General features: G+C 46.7%; 2 protein-coding genes across 2 annotated transcripts; both read right to left on the reverse strand.

Moving 5' to 3' along the window:
• Positions 1–3,166: 3,166 nt before the first annotated feature.
• On the reverse strand, positions 3,167–10,631 carry LOC111848564 (sorting nexin-18-like). The gene is made up of 2 exons (XM_023820686.2): positions 8,718–10,631; positions 3,167–4,782 (listed from the first exon to the last, which is right to left on the reverse strand). Exons 1-2 carry the CDS (start codon positions 10,162–10,164, stop codon positions 4,529–4,531), a joined length of 1,701 nt encoding a protein of 566 aa, XP_023676454.1. The 5' UTR covers positions 10,165–10,631; the 3' UTR covers positions 3,167–4,528.
• Positions 10,632–12,164: 1,533 nt separating this feature from the next.
• On the reverse strand, positions 12,165–17,583 carry ckap2l (cytoskeleton associated protein 2-like). The gene is made up of 9 exons (XM_023820756.2): positions 17,359–17,583; positions 15,875–15,941; positions 15,705–15,771; positions 14,382–15,508; positions 14,034–14,226; positions 13,548–13,703; positions 13,373–13,430; positions 13,096–13,252; positions 12,165–13,017 (listed from the first exon to the last, which is right to left on the reverse strand). Exons 1-9 carry the CDS (start codon positions 17,396–17,398, stop codon positions 12,750–12,752), a joined length of 2,133 nt encoding a protein of 710 aa, XP_023676524.2. The 5' UTR covers positions 17,399–17,583; the 3' UTR covers positions 12,165–12,749.
• Positions 17,584–19,388: the final 1,805 nt, after the last annotated feature.

Genomic DNA, 19,388 nt, shown 5'->3' on the forward strand with positions numbered 1-19,388 from the left:
AGAGAAAGGGCAAGTCCGAATAACCCGAACAATAGCCCAGTGGCTAGTAAGAAATGCCCTTTGGACGACATTTTTACTGAACTAGCCCAGATGACCAGCAGCAAAAGTTGCACCCTTGCTGACAGGTATAACAGGTATTAATTGAGCATCTTCAAGGAATAAATATTAAAATATATAAAAATAGGGTAATCCCCTCAGATTATCTCCTGGTGTATTTTACACAGTGAATAAAAGGTTTCAGAAAAGTATAAACAAAAAGTTTTAATGACAGTTCATAATTTGTACTTTTCATTGAGGAAGAAATTTCTATCGCTTTTTTGGAACTGTGCTAAAATGGCTGATTACTGGAAGTCTGCTCGGTCTGAGGAACTCGCTTCATTCGCAGGATCATGGTCAGCCTTTGAATCGTCTCAGGAGCATAGAGCTAGCATGCTCTGAAAAGAGGGTTGGAGAGAAAAGTTCCTCTTATATGCTTCCTTTAAGTGACACGCTTACAAGAACCAGTTTCTCAAGATTCAGGGGGAGCATTTGAACTTATGTGCTAGATGGACCTCCAACCAGTAGGGGCAGCGGTTCAAAGCACAGCATCACTCAGTTTTTAAATGGCCTTTGACCTGATAGAAGATGCTGCACTTTGAGTCAGTCATCCACAAACCTCATACATCCTTAACTAACATGAGCTGCAAAAGTGAAACAAAAATCTGTGATTATACCCTGAGAGTGTGAAGAGCTCTACAACAAAGTCACCACTCTGACCACTCTCACCATATAGAAGGAAGCCCTTATCCAAGTGACAGCATCCCATGCTGTGGCACTTTGAAAGCTGGGTAAGGCCTGAAACTCCCAGAACATCCAAAACACAGTTTGAACACTACAGCAAAAGTTCATCAATAAACAAGGAAAATCACTATTAAGCACATGCTGGAGGCAGGAGAAAAACATTTTTAATCAGATGTACGGTGGAAAAAGGTGACAGGAATCCATAATGACTCACTTTGTAAATACATACAGCTGGTTAACTTTGTCAGATGCAAAGGTGCTGATCTCCAGACATCCTCTGCACTTTTATTCAGTCTCTCAAAGGACACAACAGGGCCAGTGGTCAACCAAGAACAGTGGTTCTCAACTTGGCACCACAACCCAATTTTTACCATGCTACCTCAGTCGTGACCCTATATCAAGAATAGGTTTAAATTAACGCTATGATCAAGTGCACAGTGCGCGCTGCAATTTACGGCAATCAATGCCTATCGCTCAAATCTGATTGGATGTGCCAGTGAATTTTAAATTAAGCATCTATGGTTTGGCTTCTTGGATTGGTTGAGTGTTCACTAGTTTTGCTATAAGCATTTGCAGACCCAAGACACATTTATACAGGTTAATTCTAGAACTGGGGCTGGGAAATCTGATCATGGATCAGCATAGTTTTAAAATGCTTACATTTGCATCTCTGCCTTGAGACCCTTTCAGAACTTGGGTTGAGAATCGCTGTCCTAGAATCATCAACCAGGATGATGTTTCCCTGACACTTCTCTGAAGCATTTTATTAACTTCAAACCAATATGGTTTTGTCAGACTGAAGGGAGCAGGGCTCTCAGAACCGTCAAAGTTCAGCAGAACACAGAAGTTAGTTTTTCTTGGAGACGCTCGAAGAAACCCAAAGCACAGCAGAGGGAAGCTCATAACACAGCACTGCAGTATTTCAAAGCTTAGGCATTTATTAAAGGATCAGAGATCCAGTGGATAGAGGCAGTGAGTGATGACCAGCACAACAATGATTAACAGTGACTTATTCCACTATGACTCACAATCTTCATTTACTTCTTGTGGGTGATGTGGGCAGTCAGCTCATTTTCCGTCCCGCCTCAGCAACTCCCTCACTCACCTCTCTTTGACTAACATCTCCACCTTCAGTGCAGTGACAAACATCTGGGCTTATGATCATCGCTACATTGTTTGCCAAACGTTTTATTTTTTTCAGTGAAAACTTACCCACTGGCCACTCACAGTCACGGGGCTCTGGTACGTCAGTTAGTTAAACTAGTCAGGACTGGGTGCAGTCACGACTCACAAATATACAATGTGCTTTCTAAAGATATTAAATTAATTAAACTAGTGCACTGTATATTTATTCTTTTATGACCAATTTTTGCAGGTTTTTATTGTACTGAATTGATAATAAAAGAAATGCAGAACTAAGAAACAATTTTGATCAAAGGATGTAGCAGTTTGACCGGAAATACTTGAAATCTCTGAAAATAAACCAAAACTCAGATCACTGTGGTGTCCTTTACTTGCATCAAGATGGCGAGTAGCAGTGTGAAGAGGTAAAGAGGCAAGGGAGAGAATAAAGCAGGAGTTTTATCACGCTAAAGAATGATCAGCTTCTGTCAGACCACTTCCTGTGTAATTCCTATAAATGACTCTGTCATCTGCTCTTCATGCCATGTGAGAACAGAAGAGGCTGGTGGACGGCAGAAGACACTAGGCTGTGTGTCAAAGACAGCAACTGTTTCTCCATATTTACTGGGTGCCAGAAAGGGAAGATGGACCCAGCTTCATCACCGGGGGGGCAGTTTCTTCACTGCAGTAAGCATTTATTCACGATAAACAGGCTTTTAATTTTTTTACTATACATTCCCTTGTTGGTCTCTTATGTTACCTGAATGCTTTCAGTCTTGCACTTGTCTTATTAGGTCCTTGTTGTGCTTGAAAAATGTGTAGCACCTGCTCCAATACCACTGGTCACTGGTCATTCACTGGAAGCTCAGCCCAGCTGCACTTATGCTCAGTCGACACTGTCTACTGTATGCTTGTTGATGCACTGCTTGCCGTGTTTAGAACTAAAGGGGCTGATTAATAAATAAATGTAGATGTGGCAGGAGAAGGAAGGGCTGGTGCTTTGTATCTGTAGTTCGGTGAAGGCGTTCAGTATCACACTGAGAGTCTAATTCCTTTTGTTATTATGATTATAACTCATAAGTGCAGGTATATTAGAGAAATTATGAAAATAAACCCAACACTGATTCTGCACTAGCAGGGGTGACTCAAATCATTAGTTCCTTCAGAATTAGCATGTGGCTTATCAAAAACACCTCAAGGCTCTACCTTATTATTGTATACTTGACATTTCATCAAAAAATGAAGCAGGCGTTCTACAAACAAATTCAGGTAAAGCAGAGTCTCTTTATAGCCAATGACTGAAAGACAAACAATGTTTTCATGCTTACAAAACATTTTCAGTCAAATTAGAATCATGTGCCAACAATTATAATTTCTTTTACACCAGGTACCATTGTCCAGTGGTGCCAAAGCTTTTTATGAATAGAAAATCTGTGTACAAAGAGCTGAGAGACCTTCAAAGGGGTTGAGCTAAATTAGAAAAAAACGGAACAAACCAACACTCCTTGCCAGCACATTGCCCTCTCATTCAGAGTCATACACTTTTGGTTCCTCCATGCCAGCGGAAGTGTCTGAGGGTTATCTTAAGCAATGCCCAGTCTGCCTCACACAGAAGCACTGTGAACGGACAGAGCACTGGTACACCTCCTCACCGCAGCATTAGCAGAGGAGTGACATCTTATTAGCTGTTAGAGCACCACCCAGTTATGTAAAAGCTAAAATTGGTTTCAGCTGCATTCCTGACTATAAGATTTTTATCTTCTAAATCATGTCTTCACTGCAGGGGTGCCCTGACACATTAATGTCTTATTGGGGGGGTGGGCTCAGCATTTGTCCTTCCTCAACAAGTCCTGCGTTCCTCTGGCCCAGACCCTGTCCTGGTTCAGGCCTTGGAATCATAAAGAGTTAAGGCCGGGCTGCTTGGCCCACCCTGGAATGCGGGTCCTGCTGGACTGGAGCATGACATCACTGCGGTGCTTTCCAAGCAGTTCATTCTAAAAACAAGCCGCCTTCATCCAGGAAATGGAACACTGAGTCCTCGAATGGCAAAATTTAATCTGTAAAGTGGAAACTTATTTTGAAAAAAAGAGGCACACACGGTCATCGCTGGGCTGTTGTGAAACTGTAAACACTTCATCTGAGCTGGTAAAGGAGCTGGTCTATGGCGAGGAAGACACAGTGATCAGTTTTAAAATAACCTTCCAGAAACTTCCACTGTATTTCATATCCAAGCAATGACGTCTTCAGAGGATGCAGTGTTACTAGACATACAAGAAACTTGTTATTCTCTCTGTAGTTACTTTGGTAAAATTCAGAAATTGGCAAAAAAAAAAACGTTCACACAATAATCCACCGTGGTCAGTGGTGCAGTGACTCGATCAGACAGGATCCAGCAGACAGTGCTGTTCTGTTCAAAATACACACGGCATCTGGACAGCCCTACAGATGTTCCATCCGTGGCTCAGGAAGATCTCAGAAGGCATCATGCAACAGTGGCCACAGAGTTCTCAGGCCATAAAGCGGGAGGATAATCTTGGCAGAAGGGAAGGAGCCTTTCCTGTCTCTGTCGCATCGCTAAAGCAGAGATTCCCGATCCCACCTGTTTCTGTCGTCTTCTGCTTCAGTCCTAAGCTGTGTCAAACTTCTGCAGGGTCTCTTCTAGCCTGCCAGTAACCTTCTGGAAGAAGGAGATCTGCTGCTGCAGGTAGTGCCGCATCTGGTCCTTGAAGTCGCGGACACGGATCTGGTGGAAGTGGTGGATCTCGGCGAGCGTGGCGAAGGAGATGATGTTGCAGCGCTCGTTGATTCCCTCCAGTGGCGAGCGGTCCATCTTGCTGTCCTCCATGTGCTTCTGGCTCTCCTTCACCTTGGTCAGAGCTCCTGTTAAGGAGGTGAGGAGTACAGATTAGTATGGCACCAATATGGTCCTTTAACAGCTTTGTGAGGTTGTGCTAGATTTAAAACCAATCAAGAGAAACTGGTACATTTTTCATAAGGGGAGGTTAGAGAACAAATAAACAAATACATTTAAAAATTCTTCCCTAAATGCAGACAGGGAGCCAACTTTCTGGTCTCTCTGGCTGTCAGCAGCAAGACGCTATTAAAAAGGTATTGCTTATTTGTAACAAGTTGATGAAACTGAAATGAATTAAGCTAAAATGGCCTCAGACACAGCGTTGTTAAGTTATTCAGAGTGTTTGATTATCTGACACATTTTCTGGGCTGACAACACAGCTGGAGCTATAAATGGAATTGTATTCCTGCTTCGTTTTATAGCTGTTTTAGGGCCCTGTGCTCCCTATAATAGAGTTCAGGCTCATTGAACAAGTGATTGTGGGAAAATGGATGAATGGATGGAAGGATAGAGGAACAGAGAAATGAGAGTCATTAGTGATAAATCTGTGGGGTGCATAGAGGCAGTGGGACTCCGGATAACTTTGTGCACAGTGCATGACTCACATGACCGGAACCTGAATAATTCAAGGCAGAGCTACAGCTCACATTTTCCAGGAGGGTTTCGCCATCAGAACTGCAGCGGGAGGGCAGTGCTGGGCCAAGCTGGGCTCCACCAGGGTCATTCGCACATCAGTCACCCAATGACTCCACATAAATCATCTCATATTGCAAGTCCTTACACACCAGGACAAAAGGCAAAGCTTTTCGTTTTCTTTGCCATATCAGAGTAGAAGTGTCAAATAATGAGCATGCTAGGCCAACAAGGTGGGTAATTCAGCTCCAGATTGTAGATTCAAAGTCCAAACCAAGATTTAATTTCAACCAACCAAGTATAAAGAGTCACAGTCACAGAATACTCAACTGGTTGGCTGACTTTTACTCTCTGGACCCGAACTACTGAACTCTGGACAAGGCAAAGAGGTATGGACACTGACAAAGTCCTGTGGTTCTGCTGTGAGGCCCATGCATCTTCTCAGAACCCTAATCCTATGGCAAAAGTCGCCATGACCAAACGCAGACCATGCCCAGTTCTCCCATCTGCACAGAGCATCTCCAGTCACTTGCCTCATACTTTTCTGCAATCAACAACTTATGGGCCGCTTGGGATACATGTGAATCTCATCAGAGATGATGCATGGCTACTGGCATCGTGGATGGCCAGTAGAGCCAACAGTGAGGTGTTTCGTAAACAGCACCTAACAGAGCATTCAGCTTTCATGCTGCTCTCTAAAGTCACTTGAAACAGAAACATATATGGCAGCAGAGAGTGGATATAGGTGTAACACAAGTAATTTAAACCCATCCGGTCTTGAGTAGCTTAACGAATATAGCGTCGTGCTAGTGATGCAAAGGGTGTGGGTTCAGATCCCAAGATGCACACACAAGTTATCTAGTGTAAGTTGCTTTGAAGTGTCAGATTTATGCAAATAAACTCATTGACTATTTTCTGTCCTCATAAACATGGAAAAGGGATGAAAAACTGAGAATAGCACTTGGTTCAGATGCTAATAGAGAAGCAGGTTTCAACATATGAATGCAGGAAATTCACGGACTCTCAAACTAGTCAACACTGGTTCAATTTCATTGCTCTGACAGTGCAGGGTCCCATCCATAAATACGGGGCTTTGAGCTAATTCAACCTCATACAGCTAATAATCTGATGATGAGGGATTCTGCAACGACCTCACTAACAGCAGTGCTGCAGTTGCACAGAAGCTATACTAACCCAGACAAAACATAACCAGCAAGTCCAAAATACAAAAACAACACTGGGAGTCGATTTAAATCTCAAGGTCCGCTCTCCTACCGAAACAATGTAACAGGCATCTATGCCAAAACAGTAGGTGGTGCAGTTTAGGAAAACAACCGAAAATGCAAATTACTTATCCGCTCCTAAAATAAGTTTATCAGAACGTGAGAAACCACTTATTTCAGTTCAGTGTCTGACTGTGATGAAATCGCTTCAAGCTACTTCGGCTACTGATCCAGAATGCCTTTCTCCTGATGGGCCTAACAATACAGAAGTCTGTGTCATCTTGGAGGAGTCGGCCGTGCTACAAAGTAAGATCTATTCGACCTGCACTCCGAAAGCAGAAAAAATGGGACCATTTAGTGTAGTGTAGTGTAATCATACGGGAGCGTTCTTCGGCGTTAAGGGAACCGAGCGGAACAGAAATACATTTGGCAGACGACGCTAAACAGATTGCTAGTTACATCGAAAAAAAGGTGTGAGATACCGAGGAAGCTGCAGCGCTACTAACCGCCGGTGAAATGCACGCTGCTTTTAAGGAGAAGCCCAAAACTGTCACGGGTTCATGAGCACAACCTGTCGCTTGTCGTTTCACATTAAACGCGTTGTATTCTGTAAGATCCACCGTTGCATTACGAAACGGCATTTCGTGCAGACTGCGTAACATCGAGACGGGGGGAGGGGGGGGGGGCATCGATGCCAAAGGGTTCTGCCCCCTCTCGCCCTAACATCGGTTAGGTTTGCAATTCCAAGCACGCGTCATTCCACAAGCCACAGTGGCGAGTACTTGTTACCCAGCTGAGGTATGGCCTCAGCCCGCTTTAAATACTTCACACATGGGCGTAAATTATGGGGGAATGGGGGGTTGTAACCCCCCAGCAATCAAACCATACCTAGTCAATGCAACCCCCTGGACCCCCTTGAATGGTTTGAGACCTCAGCTCAACCCACCCCACCATGCACAACCCAAAGTTACGCCCTTTAGTTCACATACCCCTGTGTCAACATCCTGAACTAAGAGAAACTGCAGACTAGTTAAAAAAAAAAGCTTTAAGGAAAAAAGCTTTAAGGACCATAATACTAAAAAGAAAGAGTTTCTTATGGATGAGGCCAATGTAATTCGTGGATCGAACCCATAATCCAATAAGGAAACATCAGTGCTGTAACATAAATGCGGCTTGTCTCCAGTATGCGAAATACGGGGGGATCGGGGGGGTCCGACACCCCCGATTAACCCATGAGAAAATTTTAAGGGTGTCTCAAGATCGGTATTGCGCAACCCGAATATGGACGGGTATTTCGCACACTGCTTGTCTCGTATAAAACTGCCAGTGTCTCTTAGTAAGCAATTATAAACACACATATTCCCATCGTAACAGTAACTACCAGATAATTGCAACTCAGCCACTAGTTAGGCTGTCATAAAATAATAATAATCCATCTATTTTCCAACCCGCTTATCCTTCTGGGTCGCGGGGGGTCCAGAGCCTATTCCGGAGGATACGGGCACGAGGCAGAGAACAACCCAGGATGGGGGGCCAGCCCATCGCAGGGCACGCTCACACACCATTCACTCACACATGAACATTTTTTTTTAGTAACTCAATTAGCCTCAGCATGTCTTTCGACTGTTGGGGGAAACCGGAGTACCCGGAGGAAACCCCATGATGACATGGGGAGAACATACAAACTCCACATGTAACCCAGGCGGAGATTGGAACCCGGGTCCCAGTGGGGGGGAGACAACAGTGCTAACCACCGCACCACCATGCTACATAATAATAATAATAATAATAATAATAATAATAATAATAATAATAATAATAATAATAATAATAATAATAATAATAATAATAATAATAATAGTAGTAGTAGTAGTAGTAGTAGTAGTAGATGATTTAATTATTATTAAATTTTAAATTATTATTATTATTATGCAGGCTAGCGAGTATGTCGTTACATAATTTGAGAACAGTCACAAATGATAAAATACATGGTTATGTTTTCAGTTCACTTTAACTTTCAATTTCTCTGCCTTAGCAAACTTTAACTACTCTCAGCACAATAGGCTGAATCAACTGTTATATGCAAAGCTGAGAGGCTACCTTACCTTTCTGAACGTGGATGATGTCTGGATAATTTGACAGGTGTCCCTGGTAGACGGTTATCAAATCAATTATGGGGTCAAGGTCGTGTTTCGGTTGCTCGGCAAAATAATCTCCGATGGCCTCGTAGGTCTCGGCGGTGTAGGCGATGGCGTGGTTTAAGCCAGCAGAGAAGGGCTGCTGGTCGATTTCAAAAGCCTGGGCGAGGGATTTGAATGACTGTCCTACTCTCAGGTACTCCTTTTTGAACCCCGTCACATGCTTCCTCGCAAATTCATTTATCGCACCATTGACGTGCAGCAGACTTTCGTCCATCTTTTTCGTGAAAGCCTTGAAGCCCTCAATTTTCCCCTCCACCTCCTGCAGGTCGAGTGGGGCTGGGGGCGTGCTGATCGTTAGGAAGAAACTGGCTCCCACCAGCTCGTCCTTCTCCGCTTTCCTTTTGCCCTGCTTCCAAGCCTTTTCATCGGAGCTATCACAAGTGAGAAAGTGCTGGAAGACGTCGCACTTGGACAATATGGGGTGACTAGTCATATGGTTCATCCACCATACAAGTCCTTTCCTCCTTTTAGAAATAAAATCCTCTTCAAATCTCCCCGTGGCTTGTTTCTCGGGAATATGGGGAACAGAGATAACTGGGAATTTTTCCACTAACCTGGCATACAGCCAGTCAAAGTGTTTGTACCTCCTGTAGACTGGGCTCTGCGTGTTGGTAGGTGTGAGCTTGTATGAGATATAACTCTTAATCCCCTTGAATTTTGTTTGCTTGGTTGGATCATCAATAGCGCAGGTAAACGGGTAAGGATTTTCCTGCCATTCTGGACCGTACTGTCCCATTATGACACAGATCTTGTCCCCATCCTTTACAAAACCCGACGCCTCCCCCAGCACAAACGCTTCCCCGCCAGATTTCACAAAGGTTGTGAACCTGTTGAGGTTCCTGCTTACTGTTCCCGAGCCCCTGCCTTGCTGGGCATTCGGACCCCGGCCCGCTGAAGTTGATAGACTGTATATTGAAGGTCCATTGCCGTCGCTGTGTCTTCCGACACTGGGAGCGCCTCCGCCGCCTGAACTCTCATCCCAGTCATCATCCCAGTCGTCGTCGCTAGACTGATACTTATGATGAGATGAGGTGGGATGAGCAGGTAATTTGGGTGGCGTGGTTTTGGCGGACTGATCGACTGGAGTCTGGCTGGTAGATGAAGCTCCGTAGCTTCCCGCAGCGACACCGCCGTGTGCCGCCTCCGGATTGTCGGAACCAGCGCTGGTTCTCAGGATCTCCACATAAGAAGCGGGGAACAGTCCCCGAACCCCTCTGGCGTTCGTACCTTCAAACCAGCCCTCTATGTCTCGTTCACTGTGTAAAGTCAGCTCTTCGTTTTTCTTCACGGAGATCTCCCCCGGGTTCTCGGAATCGAAGTCGTACAAAGCCTTCGCCCTCAACGCCATCATTTGGGGCAGCACCTCTCCGGGAGGACCTGTCCGGCCAGCCGAGACAAGCTTCGCAATTCCTTCAAAAGTGATATTTTCAGCTCTTTCCACAAGTATTCTTCCGGCGTTAGTAGGGCAGCTTCCTTAATTTGCCGTCGTCTGAGTTTGTAGATGCATCCAGACCTCAGCCCAATGCGCATTGTAGCGCTTCAGTTCCTGCAACTGCCTCCTCCCGCAGCCCACACTCATGTATGAGAAACCAACAGCGCCGCACATGCTCGGCTTGAAACCTGGGGAGGAGGAGCCCGTATACTGGCTGCATGTCAAGCAGCGACGCGAGTCACTATCGTTGCCCCCTGCTCTCAGTTAGTACGTGCTGCTCCCGTTATGTCCCACTCGTCCCAGTTAGTACCCTGTCGGTCACGGCTTTCACATTTCTGGAAATGCAGCAGCCCTTTCAACCAAAAATTCGACCGGCGAGTGGCTCTGCCGTGGACGTGAAGCAGACAAAGTTAAACACTTTATCAAATAGCAGCAACGGCGTAGGAGAGAGTTTTATTTATTTATTTGATTGGGGGGGGGGAGACACAATTTAAATTCAAAAGTCTGTTTACTGGATGCATGAATAAAGCGAAATTAGGACGGAGAGTAGGATACATGCCCCACGTTCCCCATATGCTCCTGAATGACAGCAGGCCATTTACCGATTAAGAATCGTGTAACCACTAAATCTTTGAATTTAAATGCTATTGTAAAGAAAAGCGTGCGTGTAATCGAAAGGTTGTTGGTTCGAATCCCCGAGCAGCAAAGTACTGTTCCCCGGGCGCTAGACAATAGCTGTCCATTGGCACATATATATTACATATGGATTAAATGCAGAGGACACATTTCGTTGTTGAGCGCTGTGCTGTGTCAATAATCGCTTTCACTTCACCAAATTAAGAACACAAATAATAATTTTACATTTATTTTGTCTCATAATGCTGAAGTAGCCTATAATTGGTCTTAACTTTGCGAAAAACGTTCAACTCAAAACATCTAACTAAAGACGCCCTAAATAAAACTGAAAGACGATCTAGTGCGATGCCTATTGTGCTATTCATAGACAAGCAATCATATGCCCGGAAAATAAAATGATCCTGAGACTCACAGCCATTTAGGTTTATTAAGTGCTACATATAACTCGTTCGCCGTCACACATTTCTGTTTTTAATTGCTAGTGTTAAACATAAGTGATAGGCCAACATTACATATACAGCCTTGGTGATTCGGTTACCAGCCAGTGTGTAACTGGAGGTGTTCATGGGGAACTGGGGGCGCAGCTTTTGGTTTCCACCACCAGGATCCCATCATGACACAGCATGGCTCTCAAGTCTTTAGCCCGAAGGTGCTCGGGAAGCCGGTACTGCCGAGTAAAGCAGCGAGAAACAAAGCCATGCTCGTCCATCTTGCGGCCGTGCTGGCATTTGACAAGCAGCCAGCCTTCAAACACCTGGATAAGAATGTCCTCGGGGCGGAACTGAGCCACGTCCAGCAGCACTTGAAAACCGAGATCGGCTCCCTGCCTCTGTCTGCGGAGCGCCGTCCCGTCGCATTCACCCAGAGCTGGAAAAGCAGGACCGGGGAGGGCGAAAAGGCTGTGGTCCTCTACGCAGTCCCTCGGTTTCACTCCCTCGAAGAAGGGCTGGTTACGTACCGGGGTTCCGATCCAGTGATTAATGGTGAGGCTTTCCATGGTTTGAGGCCGATGCCCGGTGTGATAGATAAGCAGGGCTATAAAAAGATCAGGGTGTAATGGGGGTGGAGAGCTGGTGCTTTTTTTTAAAAAGTTGTCCAAGACGCTCAGACTGAAATAACCCCCGTATTCCCCTTTGACCTGGCACAATTTAACATCAGACCGGAAAAAATGAGAACACCGATTGTTTTAATATGTAATTAACTTTTTTGCAATAACTTTTCTGACTTTTTGAGAGATGGTTTCATTACATAAGAAAGTGTTTTCTATTGAATGTTATATCGCTAAACCATCCCGGAAGTTACACCGCTAACCAACAAAGGTCAGCATACATAACACTTTCTCCTCAGTAATGCCGTTTCCTTATTAATTCAGATGAGTGATAGGAAAGTACTTTTCTTGGTGGTGGTCGGGTTAAGATATTTGGACCGACCACAAGAGGTCGGTATACACAAAGTTTAGATACTTACTGTAGTTATTATTTCAAGACGTTTACGTAAAACAAGCCAGATTAAAGTGAAATACCTATCTCGACTCAAGCACCACGCAAAAGACGGGAAAAACAGGATGACGTCAGGCCAGTAGCCTGTCAGTGTACATATTCCCGTGACACAGTTTTTAGGAAAAAAATTTATTATGTAAAATATACATTACGTTTTCCTCCAGCCCCCCCCCTCCCCCCATTACACATAACACATAAATAACTAAAATGACTTTTTTTCTTACACACCGAGAGCACATAAAAATGCTGGAGCAGACAGTGGCATCCAAACAAAACCTTGACTGCTTCTCAGTTGGATCATGTACTGTACATGTGGACAGCATGCAGATGCTGAGAAAATCATATCACCACATGGGGGCAGCATGGAGATCACAGAGCTTCGGGTGACCTGAACTGCAGCTGAACCTGATCACCCAGGGCCTCGTTCTCTCTGTAGATGTAGAGAGACTCTCTGCCCTCAGGGAGTTCGTCCGCTAGCAGGTCCCTGAGGGAGGCCACACAAGGGTCGTGCTCACGCAGGGCTGAGGGATATCGCCGGGCGGACCTCTCGATACGCACGGAGCGCCGTACCGGGGTGAAGAATCTCAGCTCTTGACCGTCCACATGCATGGGCTCCTGCTGCTGACACTTTTGGGCTCTGGAGACACAAAGATACAACATAGAGGGTCAACCAGCTGAAACACGACCCATCATGGCCGAGCCGTCAGACACGAACCCTGGGGTAGCTGTGATCTTGTACTTCACCACAGAGGAGCCCTCTTTGGCCCCCCGAATAAGGACGCTGGTGGCTCGAGGTGTGACGGGGACGGCTCCTGACATCTCCTGGGCCTCGTCCTGCAGATCAGTCTGTTCTCCAGTTTCTGCTTCTAGAGCTAAGAGAGAGAGAATAACTCTGTAAAAATGCCCATTATGATGCTTAAAACATTCCAAATAGGCAGCAAACGAATTACAGCACAGCGGGGTGTAAGAGGACAGACTGCCAAGTGACTCACTCTGATCTTCCTTTTTCTTAAGTATCTCGTATATCAGGGTGCGCAGCTCATCTACAGGCTGCATGCAGAGAGAGAGAGAGAGAGAGAGAGAGAGAGAGAGGCGGGTCAGTTTTACCAGCCCACGATCAGGGCACCCTTGACCTGTGGTGACCCCGGACGGGCCTGGCGCCTGTACCTCCAGCACCACGCGTACAGCCTCCTCGAACAGCGGCAGCACCTCCAGGTTCCCCTCCCGCTCCAGGATCCGCGCCCGGCACATCCAGTACTTGGCGAACTTGTGAGCCATGGGCAGTCGAGAGAGCAGCTCGGTCACACGCTCCGTGGGACAGCCCTGGGGAGACACACAGCACACATGCAGAGAGCAGCTGGGTCACACGCTCCGTGGGACAGCCCTGGGGAGACACACGGCACACATGCAGAGAGCAGCTGGGTCACACGCTCCGTGGGACAGCCCTCGGGAGACACACAGCACACATGCAGAGAGCAGCTGGGTCACACGCTCCGTGGGACAGCCCTGGGGAGACACACAGCACACATGCAGAGAGCAGCTGGGTCACACGCTCCGTGGGACAGCCCTGGGGAGACACACAGCACACATGCAGAGAGGAGCCAACGTGCAGGACAGGGATCCAGCTTCATCTCCGCCTGCAGTCCTGGTTACCTCCTCCAGCAGCTGCATGCAGTCTGTCAGCGAGCTGTCGATGCTGGAGACAAGGCGGTGGACCTCGTCCTCCTTCTCCATGGTGGGCCAGTAGCAGGGAGGGGCGACCTCTTTCTTCCTGCAAGGCTTCATAGGCATGGGGGGGCGCTTGTAAGAGATGCCCTTTGCCTCTCGCCACTCATGAAGCTTTTGCCTGCAGCAGCCAGAAGAGAAGTGAGAGAATGCGATGGAATGTACCACCTCATAATGGGGGGGGGGGGGGGGCACTAAAAGACAGTCATATACCAGAAAATTAACTGAAATTACGAAGGTTTACACCAAACACATGAAGATGGTGAGGCAACTCACAATCTCTCCTCCTGCGCCGTGGTCAGCTTTCTCCGGCCCTGCCATGGGGTAGCAGTGACAGGCACTTGGTCTGCTCTGCTCGCTGCCAGGGTCCCGTTTCTAGCCCCATCAACATGTGGGGGGACAACCCCCCAGCACATCTTCCTGTCCAGCCCAGCCACTGCCTGCTGCACCACTCTGTGCAGAGCTGAGGCTCCGGAGCGTGCTTTGGCCGGGCCGGACTGCCGTCCCCCTGCCAGGGGCGTGGTTCTGGCCCTGGAACCCGGTCTGGCACCCGGACCCGATTCGGGTGGCTGCCGGACTCGAGGCAGAGCGGGTTTAGGTGGAGCCTTTCTGCCATTTAAAGGTCTCGACCCTGTCACCCCCAAAGCAAGGTCAGGCTTGCTTAGTTTGGAGCCAGGGACAGCAGGGGTGCGGTTAGGTGCCGAGGTAGCCTCCTTGGGCCCTGATGTCACCAGAGCAGCATGGCTAGCACGCAAGCGGGCCATAACTGTGGTGTTTGGCCGTCCAACTGCAGTATTTTGGGACCTTCTATCCAGGGGGGCCGCGCTGGGGCGCCCCAATGGCTGCCGGGACGCGCTCGGGCGCCCCAAGGGCTGCCGGGACGCGCTCGGGCGCCCCAAGGGCTGCCGGGACGCGCTCGGGCGTCCCAATGGCTGCCGGGACGTGCTCGGGCGCCCCACGGTCTGCTGGGACGTGCTCGGGCGCCCCACGGTCTGCTGGGACGTGCTCGGGCGCCCCAAGGGCTGCTGGGACGCGCTCGGGCGCCCCAAGGGCTGCTGGGACGTGCTTGGGCGTACCAATGGCTGCCTGGACGTGCTCGGGCGCCCCAAGGGCTGCTGGGCGTCTGACTGGGCTCTAGCAGAACAGCTGACAGGATTGCCGATCGAGTCGCTAGCAGTCTTGGGGTGGGACGCAGTGGGAATTCTGACTGTGTGAGGACGAGGGGCGAGCTGATCGGCTGGACTGTGCCGTGTGCGACGTGCTGTTGTGCACGTCCTGGTACTGGAGGCAGCGTAGGATGCAGCCTGAAGCGAAGTCCTGCCGATTCCCCTAGCAGGCCGGGCTGAGGTCACAACTGGCTTCGGTCCGGGAGGGTCAGACTGGTTCTCCTTTCCCCTGATAGACTGGAATGTACAAAGTGTAGTAAGAAAATGCCTTTAAGAGGTATGTACCCAACAGCACACAGGGTGTTGTGGGAATACTGGGGAATTTAAGCAATATGTATATTCCAAATGGAAATGTTCATCCTATACCCTCACCCCAGACAGCCAAAAACATTCACAGGCTGACATAAAAAAAATGCATTTCCCAAGTACTCACAGTGGGAAGCTTCACAAAGGTGTCGGTGAGCTTTTTAGAGTTAGTGGAGTTCTGCTGAAGATATGATCTGATGAGACACAGAAATGATAAGTAGGTCAGCTACAGGCATATGTGGGAAACTGAGCCCCACACAACTGACAATCTGAGAAGGTAAATGAAGGGTAATGTACCTGGGATCGGGAGCCTTCTGCCTGCCCTTTCTGGTGAGGTACTCCATCAGCTTCTGCTTGCGCGCTTCTGTAAAAACAGGGAGATCAGAGCTGCTGATACAGTCAACTCAAGAAATATCGGCACCCCCTCAAGATAGTAAGTAAAAACATTCAGAATACTACTTATAATTTTATTTAAATTTGGTGAAACTGCTGACTATTCACGTAATAAAAACCTTTGCTGGAATTCTCTTCAGAGTAGTTTATTCTGTCAAAAATATATGTGGCAAAATTACTGGCACCCTTGAAGAATAGTATAAAAAAACCCAAAAATGTTTCTTGATATTATTTTTAGTAGTGTTTAGGAACTTGTCTACAAGCTTTTCCTGTTTCACTGGGATATAAATGAGGCAACACACAACCCTTTTGTCATCAACTTAAGTAAAACCAAGAACTCTCAGTTTGAATGAGGAAAAGTAACTGTTGAGCTGCATAGATTAGGGAACAGCTACAAAAAAAATTAAATGCAGGGAACTGTTGAAAGCCAAGGGAGGCAAAGTGGAGCCCAAAGATCATAGTTTCACAACTGCCAAATTTACTTGATTCTTGGGGTTTCATAGTTTCTGAATCAGCAGAGGGGCCCCCTCCATGAGGAGAAGCCTTTTGGATGAGTTCTACATAAGAGGGCGTTTTTTTCCAACGCACCAGGTACCGAACTTAAAGTTTCGGTAAAATATTTTTACTCTGTTATAGGAAGGGGGAAAAACTTAAACTTTGCAAATTTAACTTTTCTTGCTTTTATAGATTAGGTTTTTTTAAGTTTTACATTCACTGCTTTTACGTTATGTTTTCATTTCATCTCAATGAGTTGGAAGTGTTCTGCATGAAAGAATGGTCCAAAATTCCTCCACGTGTTCTCCAATCCGGCTGGACACTACAGATTACAGAACCAGACTGAGTGCTTTCATTAAAGCCAGGTGACACGCCACTGAATACTGAAATTCCAATATTTTTGGAATCTGTATATTTATTTAAAAATAGTTACTAAAGGAAAACTATTTTGTTCCAAAGATCTGTTTGAAAATATAACCATGAAGCTTTTCTATTTGTTTAAGCCTGAAAAGATCACTCAATGCAGCCAATTTTCATTAAGGGTGTCAATAAACCCTTTGCACCTATATATAAAGGAGAGCAATGTGTTAGACACCTAATCATTACCGTACTAAAATGAAAGACGGATGATTACATAAGACTAACACACACTACGCAAGAAAATCAGCTATCCGGTGAGGCCGTTAATTTCTGAACCAACCCGAACGGCCTCGACTGATTATTAATTCGGTCAGTCAAGTTAAGAAACGCTCACGCTATAACTGGCAGCTTTTTGTGCAAGTTATAGTACTCACATTTATAATATATATCTATATAAATATAACAGCAACATTATTACGATCATCACAACAAAGCGGGTCAGCAATGCGTCACCAATGTACAGGCTGAAATACCTCGTCCAGAAAGCTTAGTGGGAGCCTCATCTTTTTCCATCCTGCTCTTTACTGAGCGGCAGCGACAGATGACATTAAAAGGTTTGCACTGAAACAAGCCCGACTGTCACTCCACTATTCAAGCGTGAATTAGAAGACAAACTAAACTGTGCTACCGCGCTACAGAAATTATTTACAACCAAATAACGCTCCCTGCCGCTCATTGGCTGTTTTGGACGTTTAAACCAGCCAATAAGAGGCCAGCTGTCCGCCCTCCCTCTCTCTGATGAAGCTTGATAATACGCCCTCGATAGGACCGCCTCTCATCGTTTTCATTGGTTGTACGCCATTACGTACCTACACCAGGAAGCAAATTTTGCCCGGGTCTTCCTACTTTGCTTGTACTATATGTATCGAAACTGTCCGTTGCCATGGTAGGGATGTCTTTAACTTGCGCACCTTGTAGTTTACCTAGGCCGATGCTTTTTCTCACCTCTAGGTCTCCAGTAGAGATGCTACCTGTCCTTTGTATTACGGGATCGTCTCGTACTGAAAATAAAATGCTGTGCTTTGAATCGATTTGTACCGCATCGCTCGATGGACTGAAAACTGGTTAACAGACAGGAAACAGCGGGTAGTTATTAAAGGCACAGTGTTACAGTGGGCCTGCGTTCATAGTGGGGTACCGCAGGGTTCAATTTTAGGATCACTATTGTTCCTAATTTACATTAATGATATTGACACCAATACATACAGTAAACTGGTTACATCTTCAGATGACACCAAGAGGAGTGGCGTAGCAGATACTGAACTAGCAACACAGGGGCTACAATGGGATCTTGATTTAATTAGTGACTGGGCTGATAAGATAAGATAGATCTTTATTGTCACTATTACAGAAACAGTGAAAAACAGTTTAGCAGCTTTCTGTTTAGCAGCATAAGTTAAAGTAATAAGAAACAAGAACAACATACAAAAAGAGACAGCCATCCTATTACAGTATGAGTGTCTGAGTACAATGTGTACAATATGTCAGTCGGAGGTAGTGTGTGCTTAATGACCTGCCCTATGCATAGTATTGCACAAAGACAGTTATTCAGGGGGGTGGATACTGTTTCACAGAGGAGGTGAGGGATGGGCGCATTTGACTGCCTGTAGGTAAAAGCTTTTGTTCAGTCTCTTTGTTCTTGCTCTGATTGACCTGTAGCGTCATCGGGAGGGGGGAGAAAAGGTAGTGTCCAGGGTGTGAGGAGTCTTTGATGATTTTACTGGCTCTCCAGTGGAGTCTGCCAGTGTAAATATCCTTGAGGGGGGGTAGTGCCGTTCCCATTACCCGCTCTGCTGCCCTTACCACCCGCTGCAGGTTCTTCCTGTCTCCCTCAGTGCAGCTACTGAAGCACACTGTGCAGCAGTAGGTCAGGAGGCTCTCAATGGTAGAGCGATAAAAATTGGTCAGCAGCTTTTTGGGGGAGGTGGGCCCGACGCATCTTCCTGAGGGAGTACATTCTTTGTTGTGCCTTCCCCACCTGGTGAGAGATGTTTGTGGACCAGGTGAGGTCGGCAGAGATGTGAACCCCTAGGAACTTGAAGCTCTCCACCCTCTCTACCTCTTCTCCATCCATGTAGAGGGCAGAGTGCTCAGCCTGCTTGGCTCTCCTGAAGTCCACTATCGTCTCCTTGGTTTTGGATGTATTCAGTTCCAGGTTATTACTGTCACACCATTGCCTCAGCTGCTGGACCTCCTCCCTGTAGGCTGATTCGTCGTTGTTGTCAATCAGTCCTACAATAGTGGTGTCGTCAGCAAATTTGATGATGGTGTTGCTGGTGTGAATGGGAAAACAGTCGGAGGTGAAAAGGGAGTAGAGGAGGGGACTGAGGACACAGCCCTGCGGCGTGCCTGTGTTCAGGGTTCAGGGTGAGAGTGGAGGAGATGTGGTCTCCTATCCTGACGTTCTGGGGTCTGTTGCTGAGGAAGCCCATTATCCAGGTGCACAGTGAGCAGCTGAGGCCCAGGTTGCTCAGCTTTTGAACCAGCTTGTGGGGTTCAGGCA

Source organism: Paramormyrops kingsleyae, chromosome 2 (genome assembly GCF_048594095.1).
Source record: "Paramormyrops kingsleyae isolate MSU_618 chromosome 2, PKINGS_0.4, whole genome shotgun sequence".
Classification (NCBI taxonomy): domain Eukaryota; kingdom Metazoa; phylum Chordata; class Actinopteri; order Osteoglossiformes; family Mormyridae; genus Paramormyrops; species Paramormyrops kingsleyae.